Source organism: Carettochelys insculpta, chromosome 31, assembly GCF_033958435.1.
Source record: "Carettochelys insculpta isolate YL-2023 chromosome 31, ASM3395843v1, whole genome shotgun sequence".
Classification (NCBI taxonomy): Eukaryota; Metazoa; Chordata; order Testudines; family Carettochelyidae; genus Carettochelys; species Carettochelys insculpta.
Genome location: NC_134167.1, coordinates 14,168,992 through 14,195,857, shown reverse-complemented (window position 1 = coordinate 14,195,857; position 26,866 = coordinate 14,168,992). Strand labels below are relative to the sequence as shown.

General features: G+C 55.6%; 1 protein-coding gene across 1 annotated transcript in view; it reads left to right on the top strand.

The window, feature by feature from the left end:
• Positions 1–26,866, top strand: part of FER1L5 (fer-1 like family member 5) — an 82,921-nt gene that overhangs the window by 24,257 nt on the left and 31,798 nt on the right. The window contains exons 13-24 of the mRNA XM_074981575.1: positions 4,710–4,812; positions 5,636–5,756; positions 6,220–6,323; positions 13,524–13,592; positions 14,820–14,863; positions 15,467–15,549; positions 15,628–15,740; positions 16,390–16,503; positions 18,180–18,357; positions 19,349–19,473; positions 20,942–21,042; positions 24,561–24,750. Coding sequence (XP_074837676.1) covers positions 4,710–4,812; positions 5,636–5,756; positions 6,220–6,323; positions 13,524–13,592; positions 14,820–14,863; positions 15,467–15,549; positions 15,628–15,740; positions 16,390–16,503; positions 18,180–18,357; positions 19,349–19,473; positions 20,942–21,042; positions 24,561–24,750 — 1,345 coding nt within the window. The remainder of the gene's footprint in view (positions 1–4,709; positions 4,813–5,635; positions 5,757–6,219; positions 6,324–13,523; positions 13,593–14,819; positions 14,864–15,466; positions 15,550–15,627; positions 15,741–16,389; positions 16,504–18,179; positions 18,358–19,348; positions 19,474–20,941; positions 21,043–24,560; positions 24,751–26,866) is intronic.

Genomic DNA, 26,866 nt, shown 5'->3' with positions numbered 1-26,866 from the left:
CTCTCCTCAACATGGATGGGACTGGCTGTCTCTGCCTGCTGCACTGACTCCTCTGTACGATGCTGTGTCCTGTCGGCTAATAAACCCGCTGTTCTCCTGCTAAGTAAGAGACTCTCCTGCCTGCGGACAGGGTGCAGAGCTTGGGGGACCCCAGAACCCCATCACACTGGTGTCAGAAGTGGGATGTTCTGCACCCTGAGGATGGAGCATCCGGCAGTAAGTGACCGGGGCCCCGGAAGAAGTGGGGCCTGCGAGACCCAGGTGTGCTGAAGGGCAGTGAGGTGCAGCTCCCCAAGGCGGAGGGGCCTGCGGCCGAACCCAAGCAACTGTGGTCACGGTTCTCGAGAGCGGGTGTCACACTGAAGAGGGGGTTCCTCTGAGAGTCTGTTGGAGTCGGTCCCAGAGGGCAGAGGGGCCTACGGCCTAACCCCGGGGAGCTTGTGACCCGCAAGGAGCCTGGCACACTGAAGGGATTCTTCCAGGAATCGTGGGGTGCAGAGGGCATCAGCCTGAGAGCCTGCAACCACGCTGAGCAACTCCGCTGTGAAGTGGCAGCACCTGGAAACTGAATCGAGATTAAAGAAGCTGGACAAGGCAGCGTGGATGTGCAGTGGCGGAGCTGAGGGTTAAGGAGAATCCTGCAGTGGTGAGCCCGTATCGGGGCAGGGAACCCTGGACTGCCTGGAGCTCTGAACCGAGTGGCCTGCCACAGCTCAAGGAGGGAAGGAGCGATTCCAACCCATCATCTACTAGTGGCCAAGACAGACCTGCGAAGAGTTTTCCAGGCCTGGGCCGAGGAAGGTGCCTGTGTGTCTGTGCAGGAAAGCAGCTGATCCACTGCGAATGGCAAGTTGTCTCAGAGAGAAGCTGCTTCACCTTCTGTGTGTGTGTGGAGACCAGCCGGGGGGCTGGGACAAAGGAGAGAGTGTCTCCCATTGTCTGTCTGTGTTGAACAGCAGCAGCAGCAGCCTGGGGAGAGAGCAGAGCCTGCGTTTGGAAAAGGTGCCAATGAGGAAACTAGCCCATTGTCTGAGGAAGATTCACCAGCCTGGGGTGGCTGGAGAAGGATCCACCAGAAAAGAGCATTCCAGGTGTGTCTCTGAATCCAGCCATGGGGGCTGGAGCAGAGGGAATGGCTCTGGGATGGGCAGTGGTATCCCTGCTAAGGACGCTGGTCCTTGGTGCAAGAAAAGTGCTTCTGCTTCTGGGGAAGTGAATCCTTTGCCTGAGCCTGTGGGGGCTCGAGAGGGAGCCAAGATCCCAGAGCTGGATCTGAGGGCAGCTGAAGCCCAGATGGGAAGTGGGCCTGCCTCTGTGTCTCTCAGGGGGGATGATGCTTTAACTCGGTCTGATCCAGTTAGTATCATCAGGGAATCCCAGAGACCAGACGATTCTGGTCCTTGTTCTTTGCCTGATGCTGAGGTGTTACTGGGAGGGGGTGAGAGGACTCTGTCCTACCAGAGTCATCCTCTCGCCAGGACACAAGAACAGACGGGCAATGGAGTTAAGCTGACTGATGAAGATAAAGGAGCTGGTAGCAGAAGGGAGGAAAGGGATCCTAACCTTCTGTCCGGTGGTACTGGCTGTCTGCCTGGAGGGGGATTACGTGGGAATCTGCCTAACGGGCCAGAAGTGATCCTGGGTGTAGGTGAAACCCAGGAGCTGGTTGTGGCTCAAGGGAGCAGTGCCCCCGTGGAGGCAGACAGGGGTGAGTTATTGTTTGGGAAAGCTCTTAAGGAAGAGAATTTTCCTGAAACTTTTCCTGACCCGTCTGTGGGGACTGCAGACAATGGGAGTGAGGTGGAGGAGAGTGAACAGGAAAGGTGCTTGTCTGTAAGCACCAGAGCAACCCTTTGCCTGGGGAGAAGTTTGTTTCAGCTCCTGATGGCCAGGACCTGTCTGAGTGTGAAACCACTGGCTGTGCTCTGGAAGGGTCCAAAGCAGGCAGTGTAAAAGTTTCTCAGGAATTGGAAGTTGGTGCAAGTAAAGTGAAAACTATCAGGGAATGTGAGCAGCCCTGTGAGAACCAAGTGAAACGGCTGCACAGTCAATCTCTGTAGGATGCAGGAGAGGGCCAGCAATTCCCCATCTCCAGATGCTAGAAACACTTATATTCTCACACTGGACTCCAATTCTGATTCCATGGGGAGGCAGTAGTTGGAGGTGGAAGGACAAAGGAGCTTTGGGCCTGGTGGGCCGATAAGGGATAAACAGGGATTCCTCCATGTGGATTCTGTGTCTGGGACTCACAAAACAACTTTTAGAAACCAGTTTGGTTTGCAAATTTCCAGGCTGGCTGGGAGCGGGAAGTCTCCCTGAGATCATCAATGGCCCAGCTCTTGTTAGAAGAGAGGGCACAGCCAGAGAGATCAAATTTCCACCCCAGGGGGCAAGAGAGAAGATTAGAACTTGATGGTGCTAAGAAAGGCCTCAGCCATTTATCCCCAAAATACCGGATTCTCAAGGATGTTGCACAAAGGTTGTGGTCTACCAAAGAGCAACGTAAATGTGCAGTTGCAATGGGGTTGGTCTGTTACTCACGCTGACTGCTGTAACCAAGGGGTGCTGCTACCAAAAGCTGTAAAATTGTACCATGTACTAAATGTTTGGAAAGAGCCATGTAACATGATGACATTGATGTAGAAGCATGAGTTGTATGTTGAAGGAGTCTGTAACTCTGAAATGTCACCATTGTTCCCTGTAACTAGTCTTGCAACCTCTCACATGAGGAGGAACATTCCAAACCTATTGTGTGGCATGGAAGGGGAAACTGAGGCACACAACCATTTTGGTGGTCTGGCTAAATGCCAAGGGTGGAAGCATTTGTACCTTCCTTTACTGGACTGTAACTGAATTCCAAACATTGGCCGGAGCAGCTGTATGGACTGGTGGGCAGACAGGGCAGGGCCCAGACCAGAAAAGACCTGTTTGATCTGTTGGTGCTGCAGCATCTGTATGGGCTCTGCCTGCCCGACTTAAGAACGTGGCTGATGGACCAGAGACAGAAGCAGGGAGACCGACCAGCCTGAGGGAACTAAAGGGACTTGCCCGACTGCATCACATGAAAAGGGCCAATACCAACCTCCTGAGTTGGAGCCTCCCCCAGCAGGATTATGACATGGAGGTGGTGCACATCAAGGGGAGCACTGAGGGTGCAGCCGATGCCCAATCACGAGGGGAGGGCCCCAAACTTCCCCAGGTCACTGGCTGAGTGACCCCGCTCAGTTCGGTCTGGAAGGGGGGAGAGATGTGATGGAGTGGGGGATACCTGTGTGTGTGTGTGTGTGGCTCACAGAGGGTGTGGGGCTCCTGCTGAGGGTAACCCTGACAACCAGGTAACACCTTTGTACTGCAGACAAAGGAGGAGGTGGAGCCTGAGGGGTTTGAATTGGAACTGGGAGTTGGAAGCAGTTAGTCTGGGCTGAGGGAGAGCGAGACAAAGGAGGGGGCCAGGCCCCAGCTCTGGGGGCCCCTCGGGGCCTCCTCTCCTCAACATGGATGGGACTGGCTGTCTCTGCCTGCTGCACTGACTCCTCTGTACGATGCTGTGTCCTGTCGGCTAATAAACCCGCTGTTCTCCTGCTAAGTAAGAGACTCTCCTGCCTGCGGACAGGGTGCAGAGCTTGGGGGACCCCAGAACCCCATCACACCCCGCCAAGTCTTTTATTCCAATCACATCGTAGCTCCTCGGCTGTTCCAGGAGTTCCAGTTCTTCCTGCTTGTTTCCCAGGAGTCTTGCATTCTGGCAGAGGCAGCTGATAACTAGCCGATTGCCTTGCTGTCTCCATATGAATCAGGGGCCCTCTCCTGAGGAACCCTCCTCCTTGTGTTTTCTCCCAGTATCCCGCTTCCCCACTAACTGCAGCGCTCGGGTCACTGCCCCCTGGAGAACCTAGTTTGTCTTCTCCACATTACTGGCAGCTGACAGACCCTCAACACAGATGCTCTGGGCTTTCCTCTTGCAGGCCTCTCTGCTCCATCCCGGAACTGCTTCCTGCCACTCCTGGCTCCCGTCCGAGCTCTTGGGGGTACCAGCTCCAAGCCCTCTTCCTTTTTTCCCCCGCTGTGGCCATCCCTTCCCAGCAGCAGCACTTTCTCCTGCAGCCTTGTGGTTTTAAAGGGTCGGGACCTACCCAGAGGACTGTGCTTTCAGGGCAGCCTTTGGACTTAACCGCCCTGCCTGGCCATAGCCCCTTCCCAGCCCATGCGGGTTGGACACCGCAGCATAAGATTAGAAGACCCATTGCTCCAAGGACCTCCTCTTCAGTGTACCGAAGGAAAGGTGAGGGGCGACCTGATGCCAGATGGGGAGGAGCAAAGACTGACGATGGGCTTTCCTATCCAGCGGAGTAAGTTCCAATCCATCTCAGTGGCTGGGAGTTGAAACCAGACCACTGGACTGGAAATCAGGCCTCGTTGTACAGTGGCGAATGTCATTCACGGTTACAGCCACCCCAGGGTTGCGGTGGTTCTCCAGGACAGACTATTTTTCAATCAAGCCTGGGTGTCCTTTCACGAACCCTGCAGCAGGAGCTCTTGTGGGCAGGTCCCTGGGTTGTGCTCCAGCGCAGGCTGGACAGGAGGTCGCAGCGGCGCCATCTGGCCGGGGAAGCTGGGAGGTGTGGACGCTGAGCGTGGGGTGGGAAGAACGTAAGGAAACGCACAAGAAGCAGACCTGGCTGTCCTCCTCGCCCAGGTCACGCGCTCAGCTGGAAGTGGCTGAGCCTTTACCACCCTACTCATCTCAACGCTGGCTTGAGGGGCTACTTGAGAGTCAGCCTCTGCGTGCTGGGAGCCGGGGACCGGGCGCTGGTAAGCACCTCCGAGGAAAGGGACATGATGTGGGCTCTGATCCCGCCGAGTTCCTACTGCTGCACCCTGTCCCTGATACCTGCAACACACGAACGTGGCCTGCGCCTGCAGTGTGCTCTCCTAGGCGTCCCTCCAGGGTCCCCTTCTGCACCCACTGCCTAGCCTGACTCAGCTGCAATGGGCGGGGTTTGACCTCCGGGGGAGGGTGGAGCGGCAGAAACCCCGGCCTGGCAGAAGTGCTGAGTTCCCGCTGCACAGAGCCTCGGCCGCGGGTCCACCACGCCCCTGGAAATCAGGTCCTGGCACAACCCGTTGCTAAGGTGTTCACACTGTAGCAGGGTGCCCCAGGGTCTCGCCAGGCTCCCACGCCTCTCCCTTCTGCTGGAGGGGTTTGGCTGCACCTGCCTCTGCTGGCCTGGGCTGGGGGGTCCGTCCTTCCCCCATCAGTCGTGCTGCAGGAGGGGAACCCAGGGACCCTCTCACTGAGCTACTCCCTCCCCACCACCTACCGCTGTCTCTTGTTCTCCTTTTATGTCTTCTCTCCTCTCCACCTCCCTGCCTTGTCCACCTCTCACGCTCTCCCCCGCCCCGGCCAGGCCTACGCTACCCACCCTCCAGCCAGGCTCTCTGCCTGCTGCCGGCCGCCCTTCACGCCCAAGTGCCCCGAGATGACTCCCAGCTGCCGCACCAGGGTCCAGTTTTCCTCCTTCTGTGGACCCTGGCAGAGCTGTCCTCTCTCCGAGCCTAATCCTGCACAGGCTGCACCGGGGCGGGGGGGTTCTCTCACTGCCGTGTCCGTCCGCCCTCTTCTCGCCTCTCTCAGGAGCCAGACAAGCCTGCGGAGGGAGGGGATGTGGAGTCCGACCTTCTCAAGCCAGCCACGATGCCCCTGTGCACAGCCACCTTTCAGCTCCGCATCTACCGAGCTGAGGACATGCCCCAAAGTAGGTGTCTCCCGGAGCCGAGACACTCCCCGCCCCGCCCGGTGGTCAGAGGTGGGGACCGGGAGCCAGGACTCCAGGGACTGGTCCTCAGTCCTTGCGGGGGGCGGGCTGCACCCTCGAATGGTCGTGCAGCTCTGAGCACCGGCGTGCACCGAAGACAAGGGGTTAACGGTCCCTGTGGCTCAGCCCTCTGCAACGACAGCGCTGAAAGGGGCCGGAAAGACGTGTACGGAGCCGAACATGTTAGGGTCTGAGCCCCCTGTTCTAAGCTGGCAGCGCGTGCCCGAGGCCCTTCGCCTGCCGGCTTTCCAGCCTCACCAGCTCCCTCTCCCCTTTCTGACCCTGCTGACTCTAACCCAGTCCTTCCGCCGAGGGGAGAGCGTGGGCCCCTCATGGCAGCACAGGTCAGCAGGAGCCCACGGTGCTGGCCAGGAGCTGTCTGACACGCCTCTTCCCCCTTTAGCGGAGCCCTCCGGCCTGCATTACTTCCGGTCTCTGTTCCAGACGCACGCCGACACGAGGAGCTGCGTTGACCCCTGTGTGGAAGTCACTTTTGCAGGGAAAAAGGTAGGTGACGCACAGCCCTGGGCGGGGAAGGGACTTTTCGGGAGATGGGTGCACACTGCAGGCCAAGGGAGAAAAAGCTGCAGCACCAGGAAACGGCCCTCTCCTGAGCTGCCACCCGGCTTGTCCTCCGAACATGGACACAGCAGACAGGTGTGGGGCCCTGGGAAATGCCATGGCAGCAGGGGTGATGGACTTCAGATTTGCATCTCCAGGAAGTGTGGGTAGAAGTGTAGAACAGCAGGACTGGAAGGGACCTCGAGAGGTCATCAGGTCCAATCCCCTGCCCTCAAGGCAGGACCTAGCACCGTCTGTGGTCCTGTTAGGGATTTATCCAGCCTGCACTTAACTATCCCCAGTGATGGAGAGTCCACAACCTCCCTGGGCAATTTATTGCAGTGTTTAACCACCCGGACAGTTGGGAAGTTTTTCCTAATGTCCCACCTCACCCTCCCTGGCTGCAGTTTCAGCCCATTGCTCCTCGTCCTGTCATTAGAGACCAAGGCGAACAATTTTTTTCCCTTCTTCTAAAACCCTTTTAGATACTTGAAAGCTGTGATCGTGTCCCCTCTCAGCCTTCTCTTTTCCACCCTAAACAAACCCAGTTCTTTTACGCTTCCCTCTCAGGTCAGATTTTCTAGACCTTCAATCGTTTTAGTTGCTCTTCTCTGGACCCTCTCCAATTTCTCCACATCTTTCCTAAAACACAGTACCCAGAACTGGACGTGGTACTCCAGCGCAGAGCAGAGCAGAGCAGAGCAGAGCAGAGTGGAGGAGTGACTTGTTCTGTCTTGTTCCTGTTAGTACATCCCAGAATCACATTGGCTTTTTTTGCACAGGTGACACTCGGTTGACCCATACCCAGCTTGTGGGCCACTCTGACCCCTAGGTCCCTTTCTGCAGTACCCCTTCCTAGGCAGTCACTTCCCATCGTGTGTGTGTAAAGCTGATGGTTCCTTCCTAAGTGGAGCACTTTGCATTTGTCCTTTTTAAACTTCAGCCTATTTTCCCCAGACCTTTTCTCCAGTTTGTCTGGCTCATTCTGAATTCTGACCCTATCCTCCAGAGCACTTGCAACCCCTCCCAGCTTGGTATCGTCTGCAAACTTAGAGCAAACTCTCTATGCCAGTATCTAGATTGTTGATGAAGATATTGAGCAGATCTGGCCCCAAAACTGACCGCCGTGGAACCCCCCTTCCAGCGTGACTGTGAACCATTAATAACTGCTCTCTGTGAACAGTTATCCACCTGATAGCAGCCCCATCTCGGCTTCATTCCCCTAGTTTACTGAGAAGCAGATTGTTTGATACTATACCAAATGCTTCACTAAAGTCAAGGTACACCACATCCACTGCTTCCTCCTTATCCACAAGGCCTGTTATCCTGGCAGCGAAAGCTATCCAATTGGTCTGAGGTGATCTGTTCTTGACAAATCCGTGCTGGCTGTTCCCTATCACCTCGTTGTCTTCCAGATGTTTGCAGATGGGTTCCTAAATTATATGTTCTGTCATCTTTCCTGCCACTGAAGTTCAGCTGCCTGGTCCATACAGTAAACCATCAAAATGCGAGGCTTCAGGTTGCACATAACCCAAGTTGTGTGAGTTAAGAACAACTTGAAGCTTCTCTATGGCTGTTGCCCTGCCTAGCTGCCCGCAGCTGTGGACAGCCAGGCAGGCTGAGAGCCCTTTCTCCCTGTGTTACCCCAGCGGTGCTGCTGTGAGGCTGACAGCTATGCAGCTGAGGGAAGGCAAGGAGAAGCAGCCAGGAAACTGATCAGCCCTGGTGGGCTGTTCAGTTTCCCATGTCCTGCAAGGAGGGGAGGGGAGGCAGAAGCCAGGCTGGGCCTGGTCCTGGCTGCGCCTCCACTGGCTGGAGCCAGAAAACTGATCAAGGCTGCTGCCCTAGTCAGTTTCATGGCTCTGCAAGGGGAGTGGAGCCAGGAGCCAGGCTGCTGCCTGGTTGTCAGCTCCCTGCTGCTTGCAGGACCTGGGAAACTGACCAGCTCATGGCTAGTGTGATAGGACGCAGTTTCTGGGCACAGCTAGAGAAGTCAACCCAGGGTAACTTTGCTTAAAACCGGGCCACTTGCAGCCCCAGGCTGAGGTTTACTTCTCACAAAGGCAAATCCAATCAGCCACAACAGCACCGCTGCCAGCCCCACTGGCCAGCCAGATGCCACACGAGCAAACCCCCAGATTCTCCAGCTACTTTGAACGCCAAGAACAACAGCTCCAAACTAAGGTGAAAGGTTATTAAATCAGTTTCACCCAACAGCACACAGATTCTTCCAGACCCCAAAGGGCCCAGCCACAGCCCCTGGTCAATATCACAGAACACTAGGACTGGAAGGGACCTCGAGAGGCCATCGAGTCCAGCCCCCTGCCCTAAAGACAGGACCAAGTACTGTCTAAACCATCCCTCATAGACATCTCTCTAACCTGACCTTAAATATCTCCAGCGATGGAAATTCCACAGCCTCCCTTGGCAATTTATTCCACTGTTTGACCACCCTGACAGTTAGGAACTTTTTCCTAATGTCCAACCTAAACCTCCCTTGCTGCAGTTTAAGTCCATTGCCTCTTGTTCTGTCCTCAGAGGCCAAGAAGAACAAGTTTTCTCCCTCCTCCTTATGACACCCTTTTAGATACCTGAAAACAGCTATCATGTCCCCCTCAATCTTCTCTTTTCCAAACTAAACAAGCCCAATTCTTTCAGCCTTTCTTCATAGGTCACATTCTCTAGACCTTTAATCATTCTTGTTGCTCTTTCCTGGATCCTCTCTAATTTCTCCACATCTTTCTTGAACTGCAGTGCCCAGAACTGGAACACAATACTCCAGATGAGGCCTAACCAGCGCAGAGTAGAACGGGAGAATGACTTCTCATGTCTTGTTCACAGCACACCTGTTAATGCAGCCCAGAATCATGTTTGTTTTTTTGCAACAGCATCACAAAAATATATACTTGGATCTTACCCAAATCACCATGCAAAAGCCAGATCCTTACGTCTATGGGTTTATTAACAAAAAAGAAAGAACCAGGTCAGAGAGATTTTTAGATCGTTTAAGTTCTCCTGGGTAAGCCAAGCTGGTCTCTTACCACAGTCCCAACCCTTCCTACACAGAGGAGTGGTTTGCTCTTGCCCTTAGTACTGTCCCTTTGAAAAACTGCCAACTGTCTTCAAATGTTTTTCCTCCTAATCTTGCTTTCCATGGGACCTCACCTACCAGGTCTCTGAGTTCACTGGAGTCTGCTTTCCTGACGTCCACTGTCTTTATTTTGGAGTTCTCTCTTCTACCACTCCTTAGAATCATGAACTCCGTCATTTCATAATCACCTTCACCCAAGCCGCCTGCCATTTCCACCTTCTCAGCCAGTTCTTCCCTGTTTGTAAACATCAAATCCAAAACAGCTTCTACCCCATAGCTTTCTCCACCCGTCTCCAGTGCATTCCAAGAACTTGTTGGATAATCTGTGCCCTGCTGTGGTCTTTTCCCAACAGAGATCTGGAGAGCTGAAATCCCCCATTGCTACAAGTTCTGGGCTTTGGATGGTTTTGGTAGTGGTTTAAAAAAAGCCTCATCCACCTCTTCTTCCTGGTTAGATGGTCTGTAGTAGACCCTACCATGACGTCTCCCCTCTTCTTTGCCCCTTTTAGCCTTAACCAGACACTCTCAACTAGCCTCTTTCCTATATCCACCTCAGCCTCAGTCCAAGTAGACGCATTTTTAATCTATAAGGCAACACCTCCTCCCCGTCCAAACTGTCCAATGTTCCAATTGTGTGCATTACCCCACAAAGTCTCCAAGATCCCACCAATGTCATACTTGTGTTCATCTTACAAGCATTTCGAGTTCTTCCCACTTATTCCCCCTACTTCTGGCATTTGTATACTGACAACTTAGATACTGATTTGATTTTACCCTCCAGCTCTGCCTTGTCCCTCCTTTATCTCTGCTGTTCCAGCTCCTCTGCCCCCTCCAGTTCTGACCTGTCTCCCACGTCTCCATGGTTTTCACTTCCCTGGGGGGTCTGGCTACCTGCCCCCGTCGAACCCCCTCCCTAAGGCTTGGTCTGCATTAGGGAGCTAAGTTGATTGCAGATACACAAGGCTAGCTACAGCTGTTGTGTAGCTAGAATTGACTTATCTGCCATAGACTTACCTGGCCATCTACAAGTCATTGGAAAAACTGTCCCATCCACCTCCCTTTCTCCTCACAATATTGAGGAGTTGTAATATGTTGGGGGGTTCTGGGCACAGCTGAGAGAACAAAGCCAGGGTGTCTTTGCTTAAAACCGGGCCACTTACAGCCCAGGCTGGGATTTCCTTCTCACTACGGCAAATCCAACCAGCCCCGAAGTTCCTCTGCCAGCCCCACTGGCCAGCCAGAAGCCACACAAGCAAACCCCCAACTTCCCAGCTGCTCCTAACACCCAAACCAGCAACCCCTACGCAGGTGAGAGGTTATGAAAACCAATCTCACCAAATCCACACACATCCTCCTGGGCCCCAAAGGGTCCAGCCACAGTCTCGGGTCAATATATACTTGGCTCTTACCCAAATCGCCACGCTGGGCCAGTCATTTAGAACCTAAAATCCAAAGGTTTATTAACAAAGAAAGAAAGAACAGGGTGAGAGAGAAAGATTGTCCCACACATCAGTCACAGCTGTGGAAGCAGCCAGCAGTGCTATAAGCTGATTTCTTGAAAGTCTCTGGAAACACACCCCACGAGGGGCAGGACTCCAGTTCACACAGGCTTAGTTCGGGATGTCTGGAGACAAAATGGTGATTCTCAGAGTCCTCTTCATACCCTTGCGCGGGGGAAGGAAATTCCTTTTCTGCTCCATGGGGCACTGAGAGTCACACGGAGACCTGCTGGTGTGTCTGGAGAATCTGGATGGAACACATGGACCCAAGGTGTTAACATAAACCAGTCACTCTTCCGCATCAAGCTGTGAAACGAGGCCCCCAGAGGCCTCTCAGCCTGTACAGCAGCCCAGCGATAGTGCTCTTACGAATTCTTTGATTTTGTGTTAAAGATACAGCAGAGAAGGAAACACAAGTAAAACACCCAGAATATAATGCATTGTCGGGCTTTAATTTTAGCAACAAGCCCTAAAAACGACAAAAATTCCTGAGGCACCTTATAGAATAACAGATTTTTTGGAAACAAAAAAGCAGTAAAGTAGTACTTGAAAAGATTTTTTGGAGCATTTTGTCTTCTATAAGGTGCCAGAGGGCTTCTCGTTGTTTTTGCCGGTCAGACTAACACAATCACCCCTCTGATACTTGACAACAATCCTTGTGCCCTTCCGATTAGCTGGAGGGAGCTTTTACAAGGAAACTCCTCCTCTGACAATCTCTCAACCAGAGTTTTGCCACTGTTTTTATAAAGTACCCCCCGTTCACACAAGAAAATTCTACGTACCCCCCCGTACCCACAATTTTCGACACTCACATTGCAACGCATTCGTCCTGCTCTCTCAGAGCACGTTGTACCGCGGTGGAGTGTTACTGGTATGTTTCGCCTTGCTTCCAAAATCAGACCTTAAAATACACACGTGTTACAACACCCTGTTACTGACAGATCGCTTCCCTTCTCCTGTTTGCCACCATGCTATCCAGTAAACAAATTGGCATATAAATCTTGTATGTGAATCTGAGTGTGCAAAGCCCAGAGCTGTACAAACAAGTCATTGTGGGAAACGTGTTACTACCGACTTTGATAAAGCTTTTTAGGGAAGCCTGTTGTGAGCCTAGGCCAATAGCTAGGTGAGTTGATGTGCCCCTGGAAGAGCTCAGAATACCCCAAAGGGTACAGGTACCCCTGGTTGAGCACCCCTGCTCTAAACAGTCCAGGTGGGTGTCATGTGACTGGATTTTTAAGTTGGATTTGGAAGCTATTTCGATCACCATTGTACAGAGTGGCACCAAATCTTGTGGCTGGTGGCTGAAGGGAGGTGTCTAAGTCAAGCTTGCGATGCCCTGAATCTGCTCGTGTTACTTGTATATCTGTGCCGTGTTTGCTTGAGGAGTTACAGATTTTCCCTCTGAGGCCGTATTAGAAATGTTTTAGGGCCAGGAATACACAATGGGAGGTGAGAGCTCCTCCCCAGCCCGGCTGATGGGCTAAGACAAAAGGATGGATTGCCAGACATCAAATACGCATCTCAGGGATTTGGGACTGTCACCTGCAATGCAGCCCACCTGGGTCAGGTCATCCTGACTCTCCAGTGCCTGAAGGGAAAGAGAAAGGGCTGGAAAAACTATAAAAGGGACCCTGGTAGGGTCCATCTTGATTCATCTTGCAGTCCTCATAAGTTAAGCCTGTCTGGACTGGGGGCCCACCCCCCGAAAGGATCCTTGCAAAGACTTTCAAGAATCAGCAAATAACATCTCTGGCTGCGATGGATGTATGTAAAGTATCACTTGAACAGTTCTTCTCTCTCACCCTGTTCTTTCTTTCTTTCTTTGTTAATAAACCTTTAGATGTTCAGAGCTGAAGTATTGGCCCAGCATGGTGATATGGGTAAGATCCCAGTGTATATTGACCTGGGACTGAGGCTGGACCCTTTGGGGGGCAGAAGAATCTGTGTGCAGTTGGTGGAAACAGGTTTAATAACCTCTCACCTGAGTTGGGGGTTGTCGGTCTGGGCTGGTAGCACAGCTGGGAAGTCTGGGGGTTTGCTTGTATGGCGTCTGGCTGGGCAGTGGGGCTGGCAGAGGTGCTGTGGTGGCTGGTTGGATTTGCCTTAGTGAGAAGGAAATCCCAGCCTGGGCTGGAAGTGGCCTGGATTTAAGCAAAGCTACCCTGGGTTGATTTCTCTAGCTGTGCCCAGAACCCCCGTCCTGTTGCAGTGGGGGAGGTGATGTCTTTCCTTGGACCTGCTTCTGTTGGTGAAAGAGAAGCTGCACAGCTGCAAAGCCCCTGACACTGAGACAGGCCAGGCAGGGCCTCTCACACACAGACTCCTCTAAGCCTGTGCGAGTCAACAGGGGTGCTGGTGTCCCCCCCATGGGCGTGCAGCTGGGGACAGGCTAGTGGTCCCGGAGAAGGAACGAAAGTCCTCCAGGCTAAGTCTCTGCCGTGCCGTCGTTGTCGGGGAAGGGAGGCGGGCGGAGGACAGGACTGACCCTGATGGGGTGGCTGGGGGAAGAGGAGTCGCTCGCTAGTTTCTAACAGCGTCTTTCAACCCCCTCAGCGCCGAACCAGAGTGATACCAAGAAATGCCAGCCCTGAGTGGAACCAGGCGCTGTTCTTTCCTGCCCAGGTGAGACGGGCGATGGGCTACGAAGAGAGGTGGGCAGACCTCTTCCCTGTCACCCAGGCTCGGAGCCCTTGACAGAGGACCCAGGGCGGTCTTGCCCGAGACACGCTGAGAGTCTCTTTCCTAGCACAAGCTGGCGTTTGCAGCCCAGAGTCCCCGGGATATGCTGGGGGGCAGGAGACATGACGCAGGGTGCGTGCGGAACGTCCAGGCCTCTCCCCTGGCGGGAGCTGGTTTCTCCCCCGCACACGCCCCAGGGAACCCAGGGACTGGAGCGGTGGACCCAGCCAGGCGGCATCGGAAGAGGTCGACACCCCATTGTAGGGTGGGAAAGAAGGAAGCCCCTGCGCTGGTGAGCTACCAGCCCTTCAAGAGAGGGAGCTGGCCTCCCCCTGCCCCCTTCGGCCTCTCCGTCCTGCAGCCGAGAGAGCTGGGCAGGGCCGCCGAGCCAAGAGGGCACCCAAGGGCTGGGTCCCCACTGCACAAGGAAGGAGGCCCAAAGCAGCCGTGGAACCCATGGGAAGGAGGACCCAGACTGTGTCATTTAGGGCTAGACTAGTGGCTCCCACCCTGGGGTCCATGGGGGTATTACAAGGGGTCCATGGAAAAAAATTAAAGATAAATAAAAATAATCCTAAAAAACAACAAGAAGTCCTGTGGCACCTTATAGACTAACAGATATTTTGGAGCAGAAGCTCTCGTGGGCAAAGACCCGCTTCAGCTGGTCTTTGCCCACGAGAGCTTCTGCTCCAAAATATCTGTTAGTCTATAAGGTGCCACAGGACGACTTCTTGGGTTTGAAGACGACTTCTTGGGTTTGAAGACTAAATATCTGTTAGTCTATAAGGTGCCACAGGACGACTTCTTGGGTTTGAAGGCTTCTTGGGTTCGAAGACTTCTTGGGTTTGAACTCGGCTCCCCCTCTGATAGGAATGACCCTAGGAAACAATGCTTAACTCAGTCGCAAACTCCCAATGAATGGAACACGCACCCCCCCCCCCGCCCTCCGGATCTCGCCAGCCAAGTTGCTCGGTGGGCCCAGCCGTTGGGCTAGCACTGGGAGAAGTGGGGTGGGATTGTCGGGCGGGCAGCGGTGAGCACGTTCCTTTCTCACGTCTGGGGGAGGGCACCGAGGGGCCGAACTCGTGCGACAATCGGGCGCCGCTGGTCGAGCGTGTCCAACACGCGCAGGGCCGGACCGGGGGACTCGCCTTCTCCTTCCCATTGCAGCTGCCCTCCGTGTGCGAGAAGATCAAACTCGCTGTTCTGAACGGGTAAGCGCCGCCTGGGTGGTCCCCCGCTGGGGCCGGCAAGCCTGGAGGAAGGGGAGCGACTGCGGGGTGGCTGGCTTGTCGGACAAAGGGGGCATTGGTGGAAGTCAAGGAGGAGATGCACGAGGGGCTCGTGGATGCACAGGGAAGGGTGCCAGGCCCTGGCCGGGGCAAGGGAAGCCTGGATGGTCCTCAGTTCCTGGGGAGTTCCTTCTGCCCCTGCCCCAGAGATGAAAATCAGAGGAGGCGTCCTGGTGCCCAGCTCTGGCAAGCCAGCAGGGAGCTCTTCAAAGAGCTGGCAGGGGCCCGGGCGGCCACAGGACAGCACCTGTAAGAAATGTTGAGTTACTCTCGCCCTGGCTCGCCCCCAGATAAGCTCCCTCCCTCTCTCGCCCCAAATCCTTCCAGCCGAGTTTGCTTGGGCTACATGCAGGTGTTGCCCACAGCGGGGTCCCAAAGTTCTGGCCAAGTTCAGAATGACTTGGTCCCAGGCCATGGAGCCCTCTGAGCACAAGGGCTGGGTTCGTAGGGACGCCCAGTGCTTAGCAGCACCCCCATCCCGCTCCAGTGCTGCAGAAAGCCCCCTTGCTTCTGCTCCCCTTCCAGGGGCCGAGCGGGAAAGACGGACGTCCTTGGGACCACGTCCATCAGCCTGTCCCAGGTGTCCTCCATGGGAGCTGAGATAGAAGGTAGGGGCCGCGGCTGCACGGAGCGTGCGGGCTTCTTCCAGGGCCTTTCCTCCTCTCACCTTCCTCTGCTGGTTCCAGGGGATTACTCTGGGTTCCTGCCTTGCTTTGGACCCAGCTTCCTGACCCTCTATGGGAGCCCCAGGGAATTCACCAGCCTCCCTGGCCCGGACGAGGACCTCAGCGCTGAGCGTGTAAGTGTCTCCCTCCCCTCCAGGGGCCAGATCCTGGGTTGGGATCCTGGGGACTCCCAAGCACTGGGGTTGCCCCGAGGCCCAGAGCATGGATCCGGCATTCCCGCTACAGCAGGGGGCCAGCTGCCCTCAACCCTGCGCGGACTGGGGCAGCCTACGATTCCCCAAGCTGCTCCAGAGAGGGGCAAATTGCACCGAGGAGATAGGCTGACTACCGGGGGACAGCCCGGCTCCCTCCGCACGGCGTCCAGCCTCAGCCGTCCACTCTGAGCCCAGCCCAGGCAGCAGGGTCCCTCCCACACATGCTGTGCTCTTGGCCAGCCTGCTCCGGGTGAGCGCCCCAGGCTGTCGGTTCAGGAGGAGGGGTCGGCGGGAGCAGGGACATGCCAGGGCTTGCAGGGGGACGGTGTGCATCAGAGAAACCCAGCAGCGACCCTTCTCCTCTTGCCTGGCCCATAAGCTGCCACGTCCCTTGCAGAGCCCATCTGGGGCACCCAGAAACACCTCGGCCGGGGCTCAGACCTTTGCACGGGGTGTCAGGCCTGGACACAGAGAGGGAAAAGCTCCCCAGGGCCCTTCTCAGAGAGGTCCCGTTACTGCTTTTCCATCCCCTTCCTGTCGCGCTGCTGAGGAGCCATTTGTCTTCCAGGAGGAAGGGGCGGCTTATCGGGGCCGGGTGCTGGTGGAGCTGAACACCAGCATGGAGAAGGCCTGCGACCGGGAGACAGAGGAGATCCCTGCAGAGGCTGTGGCCAGGGTGGAGGTAACTAACCGAGACAGGACCCGCCAGCCCAATGCCCCACCCAGCCATGGCCGAGCAGCAGGAGGGGCTGGGCAGGGAGCTAGGGGACAGTGCTTCTTCGGGAACAGCTTCAGCGGCAGGGAAGCTGTATACACACACACCACGTCTCGTACAGCTGGAAGGGACCTCAGGAGGTCATTGAGTCCAGGCCCCTGAATTCTTGGCAAAACCAAGCCCCATCCCTTTTTCGATGTATTTGCCCCAGCTCCCTAAATGGCCCCCTCAAGGGCTGAGCTCACAACCCTGGGTTTAGCAGGCCAGCGCTCAAACCACTGAGCTGTGAACGGTGACGCTGGGTGAGCACGCCAGCCCTGGGGGAGAGCCCAGCTCCTGCATGAGAGAATCGGACACGTCCCACTCGTTAGCCGTCGGCCACATCAGCTGCTGGCGACCGGCCCCTGTGGAGGATAAGAGCCTGCTACTGCCGGCAGCCAGGGTGGCACTCTTCAGGGCCGGGGCGTTAGCCAGGGCAGGGCTCGGGGAAGGCCTGGCTGAGGACCTGCAGGGAGAAGCGACAGTGATCGAGGCAACATGAGGAGGTTCGACAGGACCAGGGCAGAGTCGGCTGGTGGACTCCCAGGCGCTGCTATGGGCTGGGAGCGAAGGGTTTGTCCACGCGGCAAAGCTGCTTCGAAATAACTACGCTAGCGCCTGCACCATGCGACTGCTATTTCAAACTAGTGGGTGGCTTATTTCGAACTAGGGAAACCTCATTCCACAAGGCCCAGCGCCTGCTTCGAAGCAGGGGCTGCGTAGGCGGGGAAATAAGCCACGGCATGGCCAATGGCTCTGTTTCGAAGCAGGCCCTGTTGCACGTCGCTGCTGAGCGCTAGTTCAAAGTGCATTCGGTGTGCAGCTGCGACTGAAAGAAGCCAACTCGGAGTAGCCCAGTTCGAAATAACGTTGCTGCGTAGACATAGACTGACCGGCTAAGCAGCAGTTTCTGCAGGAGCGGCCCTGGGGGTCACAGTGGATGAGAGGCTGGATATGAGTCAACAGTCTGGCCTTGTAGCCAAGAAGGCTAACGGCATATTGGGGAGCATTAGGAGGAGCATTTCAAGCAGCTCTAGAAAAGTGATTGTTCCCCTCTATTCGGCACTGGTGTGGCCACATCTGGAGTGTTGCATCCAGTTTTGGGCCCCCCAGTATAGAAAGGATGTGAAAGTGCTGGAGCAGGTTCAGCGGAGGGCAACAAAAATGATTAGGGGCTGGAGCACAAGACCTATGGGGGAGAGGCTGAGGGATTTGGGCTTGTTTAGTCTGCAGAAGAGAAGACTGAGGGGTGATTTAATAGCAGCTCTCAACTTCCCGAAGGGGAGCTCTAAAGAGGCTGGAGAGAGGCTGCTCTCAGGATGGCAGAACAAGGAGCGATGGTCTCTAGTTTTAGTGCAGGAGGTGTAGGTTGGATATTTGGCAAAACTACATGAGGAGGAGGGAGGCGAAGCCCTGCGATGGGTTTCCAGGATGTGGGGTGGAATCCCCGGCCTGACCAAGCCCCGGCTGGGATGATTTCGTGGGGGGCTGCTCCTGCTCTGAGCAGGGGCCTGGACTCAACGACCTCCTGAGGTCTCTTCCCGCCCTCGTCTGCTGTGAGACACCAGCGCCCATCCCTCCCTGTGGGGTCTTTCCTTTCCCAGCGCTACCTGTCTCGGCGCAAGTACGGCCTGTGTGCCATCTTCTATTCAGCCACCATGCTGCCCGCGCTCCAGGGCCTGATCCAGTTCGAGGTCAGCATCGGGAACTACGGCAACAAGTCTGACGTGACATGCAAGCCCTGCGCCTCCACCACCCAGTACAGCCAGGCCGTGTTTGATGGTAGGAGCAAGGCCGTGCCCGGCCCACAGGCACCAGGCGGGAGCCAAGAGGGTGTGAAAGTGAGGGGGTGGCTCAGGACAGCGTTGGCTGCAAGGGAGGAGGAACGGCTCTGTGGAGACGGAGGGACGTGACCAGCCACGTCCCATCCTGCCAGGTCAACATCTGGTTCTCTTTTAAATCGGGCTGAAAACCAGCCCATCCAGCTTTTCCTGGGAGGTGACCTCTTCCAGGAGGTGCCCTGTGGCTCAGCGGAAGCCGCGGGAAGGGTTCCCTGCCCCTTTCAGCCCTTACTGGCTTTTTTTTTTTTTTTTTTGCACTAAAACTGAATCAGTTTTGAAACAAAACATCCTGCAGCCCTGAGTTCAGAATATCGCTCCTGGAAATGCTGCTTCTGGTCAATGCTTTTCCTGAACAAAATTGTGTTAAAATCACCCCCCGTTCTGACAGGGTCGGCGTCAACAAAGTGACGTTTTCTACTCCTGAAACATTTACTGGAAAATTTCTGACCAGTTCCTCCTGGGGCCTAGCAGCCTTCTGTCCCAGGCTCTGACGCCCCATCGGCCTGTTGGGAGGGACTAACCCCTGGGGCTGAGTGAGGACTGGCCAGCGTCCCTGCTGAGGGTCTCCCACGCCTTGTCCCAGGTCCAGATCCTGGGTCTGACACCCCCCAGGCAGTGGGACCCCACAGTCCAGCTACCCAGCGCCTGCAGCCAGCACCCGAGCCCTGCCCTGCCCCTCACTGGCTCCTTGGGCTTGGAGAAGCAATTCTTTTTCAAGAGGACTCTGCCCCTCTGGGCAGGGGATCCCATGGAGACAAGGCTGCTCTCAGCTCGGCACTTGAGCTGGGCCGCGGAGATTTCTGCCCACTGCCCAGACAGGTTCCTGGGATCAAAGCCCCCGCAAAGGCCATGGCCCTGCTGCCGGCAGCTTCGTTGCTTCCCTGGGCGAGGGCCAGCCTGACTGCCCTGACGGCCTTTCCTCCCCCGGCCAGGAAACCGGTATCACTACCTGCCCTGGTACGACACCAAGCCAATGGTGGCCATCACCTCGTTCTGGGAGGATGCTACCCACTCCATGGACACCCTGAACACCATGCACGCCATCCGGGACAGGCTGGTGAGTGCAGGGAGCAGGGGCCCTCACCCAGAGCAGGCTGGGCAGGAAGACATGAGAGCCAGAGCAGGAAGTGGGGCGCAGTTCTGGGCCCCCCGTCGCATGGCAGGGCTGCACCTGACGGCTGTGACGTGAGTGTGACCTGCTCACCAAGGTGTGGTCCCCTGTCCCATGGAGTGGCTTTTCGCTCAACCTGTAGCAGCTCCTCCACTAAGCTCCTGAGGTCCCAGGTTGGAGTCCACCGGTGGGCAGTTATACAGGCGTACACGTCATGCCGTGGAGATACTGGCGGGGTGGAGGAGGGAGCTGCCGGGGATGACAGCTCCTTAACTGGCCCTCGCCTGGCAAAGCAGCAACTAAGGGCGGCGGGATAACGTCGGCGAGTGCTGAAGGGGCCACAGGCCAAGGAGAGAGAGGGGCTGGTCGGGGAGCGCCAGGAGGTGCCGTGAGAAGGGAGAGCTGGAATTGCACAGCAGGAGGACCTTGACTCCCAAGGGCAGGGACAGAAGCAAGAGGCTGGAACAATATGTACTGTGAGGGTGTCAGAGCTGTTCCCCACTCAGACACTCTGAGTTCAGAACCCGGGGCCCACAAGAGGACTTAGAAATGCCTGGCCTCTCTGGTCTCCACTTAAAACCTTCCCAAGGTCACAGATTCCCTCACCCTGGGACCCGAGTGAGAAACCCCCCGTTAGAACCTCGGAAAACACATCTGGGATGCCCCTGTGTGGGGTGAACACACCCTCCTAGCCCTCCATTAGGGGAGAGCTTGGAAACCAATGAAATTAAGCTGCCATCTGATAATGGACCTTTCAGTCTTAGGCATTGATACACACAAACCTTTCTCTAGGCTGCGGGAATCCAATCAGTGCCTTAAAAACAAGCAGCTTAACAAGAAAACAAAGCATAGCGGATTCCTAGGCATTACAGAGCAACTAAAGAGTCAGGGTCAAAGCACAGAGAATGACTTCCCTGGGATTCTGCTGAGAAGTTACAGAGCACAGGGGAAAAATACACCAGCCAGCCTAGAAAGCCTGGCACCCAACCCAGAATAAAACAATCATCTCGCATCTAACCGACCGTTTCCTTTCTCCTCACACATCACACGCCCACCTGCCGAGGTGCCAGGATAATCCCTGCAGTTGTTAAGCCTGGTTAGGACTATGCGTCTTGGTCTCTGCTCCGGCCAGAGAGCAGAGACGACCTCAGCAGGCAACTGCTTCCGTTCAGAATGATCCCTCTCCCCATCGCTTCCCCTGGCTGCTGGCCACGCCCTGGGTTTAACCCCTTGCCGGCATTCATCCATGCCAGGGAGTGCTGCTGGGAGCTGTGAACCATTCTGGGGGAACCCGCCCATGGCCGAGCTGCCCGGATTGGAAGCAGAACCCAGCCCTGCGTGTGATGTAACGCGGGGTGCAGATCCACCCACTGGCGGATGTGCCGCAGGTTGTCTTGCTTCTCCTCTCCCCCAGAAATCGAACCTGGATGCTCTGAGGGCTGTCCGCAGCGCTGAGGACCCAGCTCTGGGTACCGCCTGGAAGAAGCTGGTGACGGAGCTGCTGGAGGACTGCAGGTGAGCCTGCCCTGAGGGATGCTGAGGCTGCTGAGGGATGGCCTCCCTGGCACAGTGATTAGACACCCTCGGGCCTGGCTCGGGCGCCAGGAAAGGGGTCGGTGAGTTTCAGTGCAGAGATCCAGGCTTAGGACGGGACAGGCCCAGGGCTCAGGCTGCGTCCTGCCCCCCCAGGTTCACCCTGCAGTTAGATGGCCCTGCAAGCCGGAGCCCTGGAGCCCACCTCAGTGGTACAGGCTGTGCGGATGTACCCGGCGGGCAGGTAGGCGTGTGAGCTGCACAGCTTTCAGCTGATTTACTGGACTCAAACCCTTGTACTCCGCGTGGAGCACGGGCCACCTACAAGTCTCCCCCACTTCACTCTGCCTCAGGACAAAACGTCTAGCTGACCCCAGTTGTCCTCCTTCAATCTCAGTAGCTCTTCTCCCCCTTGTCCGAGGGCTTCAGCTTCTGCGCTCTCCTTGCGGGTTCTGTGTGAGAGCTTGGTGGACTCTGCTGGATGATGGTTTTCTGAGCGTGTGGCCCAGCCATCCCCACCTCCTTCTCTTGATCCGAACTTCAGGTGGTTCTTGTCCTGCTCTCTTCCAAAGCTCCTCGTCTGTGGCCAACTCTTGGCCATCGGATGTGCAGGATGGACCTCAGGCATCTGTTTATGAGCGTCTGTAGCTTGCGACTGGAAGACCTTTTTCATATGTCAGGTCTCACGTCCAGACGAGAGCACGCTCTTCACATCTGTGTCAAAGAGCCGCAGTTTCCTCTTCGCAGATGTTCACCTTCCATCTGACGAACAGGTCTTTGGCCACGGAAGCTGATGCTGCAATAAATCCGTTAGTCTCTAAGGTGCCACAGGCCTTCGTGGTTTTCTCACAGGTATTATTTGTGAACTCCAGGTGCGACGAAGAGTCTTGAATGCAGCTGTTGCTTTCCCTGTCCTGGCACTGATGTCCCTGTCCGTTTCTCTATCTCTGCCCTTAATACTCCCCAAGCAGGTGAACTGCTCCACATCTTCCAGGCCGTCCCCTCCCAGTGGGATGGTGGTGTTGTTGGACTGGTTGATCCTCACTGTCTTGGTCTTTCCCTTGTTGATGCTCATAAGAACATAAGAACGGCCGTAACTGGGTCAGACCAAAGGTCCATCCAGCCCAGTAGCCAGTCTGCCGACAGTGGCCAGTGGCAGGTACCCCAGAGGGGGTGGACCGAGGACAATGATCAAGCGACTTGTCTCCTGCATCCATCTCCAGCCTCTGACAAACAGAGGCCAGGGACACCATTCCTGCCCTTGGCTAATAGCCTGTTATGGACCGAACCTCCATGAATTGATCTAGCTCTTCTCTGAACTCTCTTATAGTCCTGTCACTGAGGCAGTGGAGGTATTTAAGACAAGCACCTGTCAGGGATGGTCTAGGTGGTGCTTGATGAACTCAAGGTTCCTTCCAGTTCTGTGATTCTGTTCTATCATTATCATGTTCCTCATGGCCTAGTGACTGCTTCGCCAAGAGAGAAATAACCCTGTTAGCTCTCCTGCCCCCCTTCATTCTGCTGCTTGTCTCCGAACTCCTCCCAGCTGGAAGAGGTCCTACTGGAGAGGAAGAACGGTCATGAGGGTATAACCTGAGCAGTCATCTCCATGCCAGGGTTGGAAGCCAATGTGTGGGCAGACACCGGAGAAAGAAGGGCACTGAGAGATGGCACCAAAGCCTGGCGCTCCAGAGCCCTGAGAAGCCAACCCCCGGAGTCAGGCGCACGTGCTGGAGTAACTTGGCCTCCTGTGGCCTTTTTCCTGTGGGGAGCTACAGACTGGGAGGCCAGTCCCAGCAATGAGCGTCTGGAGGGGCTCCCCTGAAGTCAGCTTGCTTTGTGGGTAACAGAGGCCCAAGTCCGGTCCCTGCGGGTTAATAGCACCAGGCGTTCCTCCCGCTCTGCTCAGGGGGGTGCAGACTCGAAATCTGGCTCCGAGAGCTCGTCTAAGGCCAGCCCCAGCTGTGCGCACGGACCCCCGGCTCAGCAACGGAGGGGAATGGACTCAGCTCCTACCACCATGGGGGAAGCACCCTGAGATCCTGGCGAGTTCCAGGAGTGCAAAGCAATCTGATATCCCGCAGCCTGTTGGCTCATGTTTAGCTCGTGGTCCACTGTGCCCCTAGATCCCTCTCTGTGGTCCTCCTTCCTAGGCCTTTTTGTGTGCGTGCGATGGATTACTCCACTTCGGAAGGAACACTTTGAAGTCGTCCTTATTGAGTGTCATCCTGGGCTCCTCCGACCACCTCCCTAGTTTGTCCAGATCCTTTTGAATTGCAATCCCATCCCTCAAAGCACTTGCGACCCACCGCAGCTTGGTGGTAGCCGTAAACTTTATCGGCGAACTCGTAGGTTTCTCTCGAAATCGCTGATGAGGATATTAAACAGACCAGACCCACAACCGAGCCCTGTGGAATCCTACTTGTGATGCCCTCCCAGCAGGACTGTGAGCCATTGAGAACAAAGAAACGATTACACGCCCACCTTACAGTAGCCCCATCTAGGCTGTTTCCCTTGTTTCTTAATGGGGCCAGGAGAGATGCCGTCAAATGACTTACCAAAGTGGCAATATACTTCATCTACCGCTTCCCCCTCATCCACAAGGCTTGGAACAGTCTGCGAGCTCTGGGGGCGTGCGCCCCAAGGAGGAAGGGGTGATGTTCAGGGTGGGACATGCTGGGGCTTGGGGAAGGGTTGAGATGTGGAAGCCAGAGGCTGATTGATCTGTGAGGTGGTGGAACCGGTTCCCAAGGGAAGGGATGGAGCTTCCTTCACCTGGGTATTGAGGGGCACCTTGTCTGCCCCCTGCGAGGGTGGTGTTGGGTCCTTGGCAGCCCCATAAACTGTACTGGACCTCCCCCTCGGGGCAGCATGGCCCAACAGCCCTGTGCTCAGGGCAGTGCAGCCTAGTGGCTAGCGTCAGAGCAGGCGTGGAAGGGGAGGAGGAGAGGGACCTCCAGGAGGCCCAGGGCCCTAGCAGCAGTGACACGGTCCGCTGCTAGCCCAGCTGGAAATCCCACACCACCCTGAGCTCCCGGGGGTTACGAGTGCCCCACCAGTCCCTCGTGAGCCATCCTCTCCCTCCCTCCCTCCCTCCCTCCACGCTGGTCTGGTGCGGGCTTCCCCTGCAGGCTTTCACAGACTGGCCGCCGTGGCTTGGGCCACAGCCTCCCCCTGCAACCAGCCATCCCAGCCAGGCAGCGCCACTGGCCTTTATAGCCCGCCCCAGCGGGAGCACGCCCAGCATGGCTGTGGGGGCGGGGCTTCCTCAGCCCGGTTAACCCCTTCAGGCCCAATGCGGGGCTGACGCACCCCAACGCAGGGCTGTAAAAGCGGCCAAGGGTGCAGGGAGCAGCCCCGCCTAGCTGGGAAAGGCTCTGGCCACCTCTCCTGGTGCTCGCCCTGGGTCCTCCTCCCTGTCCCTCCCGCTGAGGGGCGGTCCGGTCCTCAGCGCCCCATTCTCGCTGCTCTGACCTCTCCCCTGGGGGCGCTCGTTGCAGGCAGCCGCTGCCCAGCCTGCAAGGGCGGGTGACCGCCACGGTCCTGGATCAGCAGCTGAGGGACCTGCGTGGGCGGCTGCTCCGCCAGGTAGCCAGGGCTGCGGAGCAGCTGAGCACCAGTGCTAACCCCAAGACCCTGATCCTCAAGGGAGAGGACTGGTTGCAGAGGGTCAGCTCCGTCATGCCGGAGGTAGGCCACATCCCCAGCCCCGAGCTGCATCGCCCACCGGCAGCTGCTCTTGTGCCCAGCTGCTTCCTGAAACGCGCCCCTTGTGAGCTGCAACGCGGTGGTTCTCTGGGCCCGTTCTGGGGCCGAGCGACGGCCTGGCGCTCGTCATTCCCTGGGTCGTTGGAGGCGCTGCATGGCTCCGGCTCTTCGGTCACCCGGGGAGCTGCCCCGGGGAGCCCTGAGCGCTGTGCAAGGGGTCCGTGAAATGTCCGATCCCCCCCATGGGGGGCTCTGTGCAGACAACGCTGGCCCCGTTTGCACCGGGCGGCAGCTGCAAGTCCCTTCTGCGGCAAGCCGGGCGGGGGCCGGGGCTTCTCTGCTCCCAGCAGGCTGGCGGGGACGGGAGCTCAGGCTGCGTCCCTTGCCCGGCGCTGAGCGGGGTTGAAAACGTGCCCACGTGCCGACAAAGCCTGGTCTGAAACACGGCTGCACCGGAGCCTTGAACAGAGCGGGGCAGTGGGGCTGGGTTCCAGGGACGCCCTGGCGAGGGGAGCAGCCCCGAGGGTATTTACCCTGCGCTTGCTCCGGCAGTCACCTCTGTCCAGTCTCTTCTCCCTCTTAAAATAGACATAAAAACAGGTAGCTCGGGAGGTTCCATTTAATATTGAAAATGTTCCAAGCGTTTTATGTTCCAAGCATGATGTTGGACAAGGGGGAAGACAGCTAATCACTCACTCGTATACACAAACATCACTCGGCTGTAAAACGGCCGGGACCCCTTATCATTAATCTCATGACATGAAGAGAACACCGGCCACCAGGTTGACTTTAATGATGTGAGGGCGATGGGACAGGCTGGGTCTAGGCAGGGGAGAGAATTTTTCGAAGCATGGTGCTCCGGAAATGAAGCAATTAACCGGCACATTGATTTGGAACCGGTGTTTGAACCTATGAGATCAAAGGATAATGGAAGAAGAACAGCTAATGAGAGTGTGATTAGGTGCAATTGGAAGACACGAGTAACCAATTAGGAACTATCAAAACAAAAGAGCAGCCCAGTAGCACTTTAAAGACTGAGGGTGCATCTACACTTGCATTCCTCTTTTGAAAGAGGTATACAAACGGAGTAAACCGAAAATGCAAACGAGGTGCAAATTTGCATATTTGACATCTCATTTGCATATTCTAATTTCAAAAGAAGAAAACTAGTGTAGACGCTGCTCTTTTGAAAGTAAACCCCATCTTCTTCCCTTTATTTAATGGGGAAGGGAAGATGGGGTTTACTTTCAAAAGAGCAGTGTCTACACTGGCTTTCTTCTTTCGAAAGAAGCTCTTTTGAAATTAGAATATGCAAATAATGTATCAAATATGCAAATTTTCACCTCATTTGCATTTTTATTTACCTCATTTGCATGCCACTTTCAAAAGAGGAATGCAAGTGTGCATCCACCCTAACAAAATAATTTATTGGGTGAGCTTTAGTGGGACAGACCCACTTCTTCAGACCATAGCCAGACCAGAACAGACTCAATATTTCAGGCACAGAGAACCAAAAACAGTAATCAAGGTTGACAAATCAGAAAAAAAAAATGATCAAGGTGAGCAAATTAGAGAGTAGAGGGGCAGAACGAGGGGGAGTCAAGAATTAGATTAAGCCAAGTGTGCAAAAAAGCCCCTATAATGAACTAAAAAATTCCCATCCCGCTTCAAACCACGTGTTAATGTGTCGAATTTGAATATGAAAGAGAGTTCCGCAGCCTCACTTTCCAGACTGTTGGGAAAATTCCTCTTTAGTAAGACGCAAACTTTTAAGTCATTAACAGAATGGGCCACTCCATTAAAATGTCAGCTGACCAGTTTGTGGATCAGGAGTGTTCTGATGTCTGTTTTGTGCCCATTGACCCTTTGTCTAAGGGAGTTTGAAGTCTGTCCGATATACAAAGCACCTGGGCATTGTTGGCACATGATGGTATATGTGATGTTAGTTGAGGAACATGAGAATGTGCCTGTGATTCTGTGACTGACCTGGTTAATAAACCACTACCAGCTTTGTCCACATATGTATTCTGGCGATACTATCACTGGACCTAACCAGGTCAGTCACAGAATCACAGGCACATTCTCATGTTCCTCAACT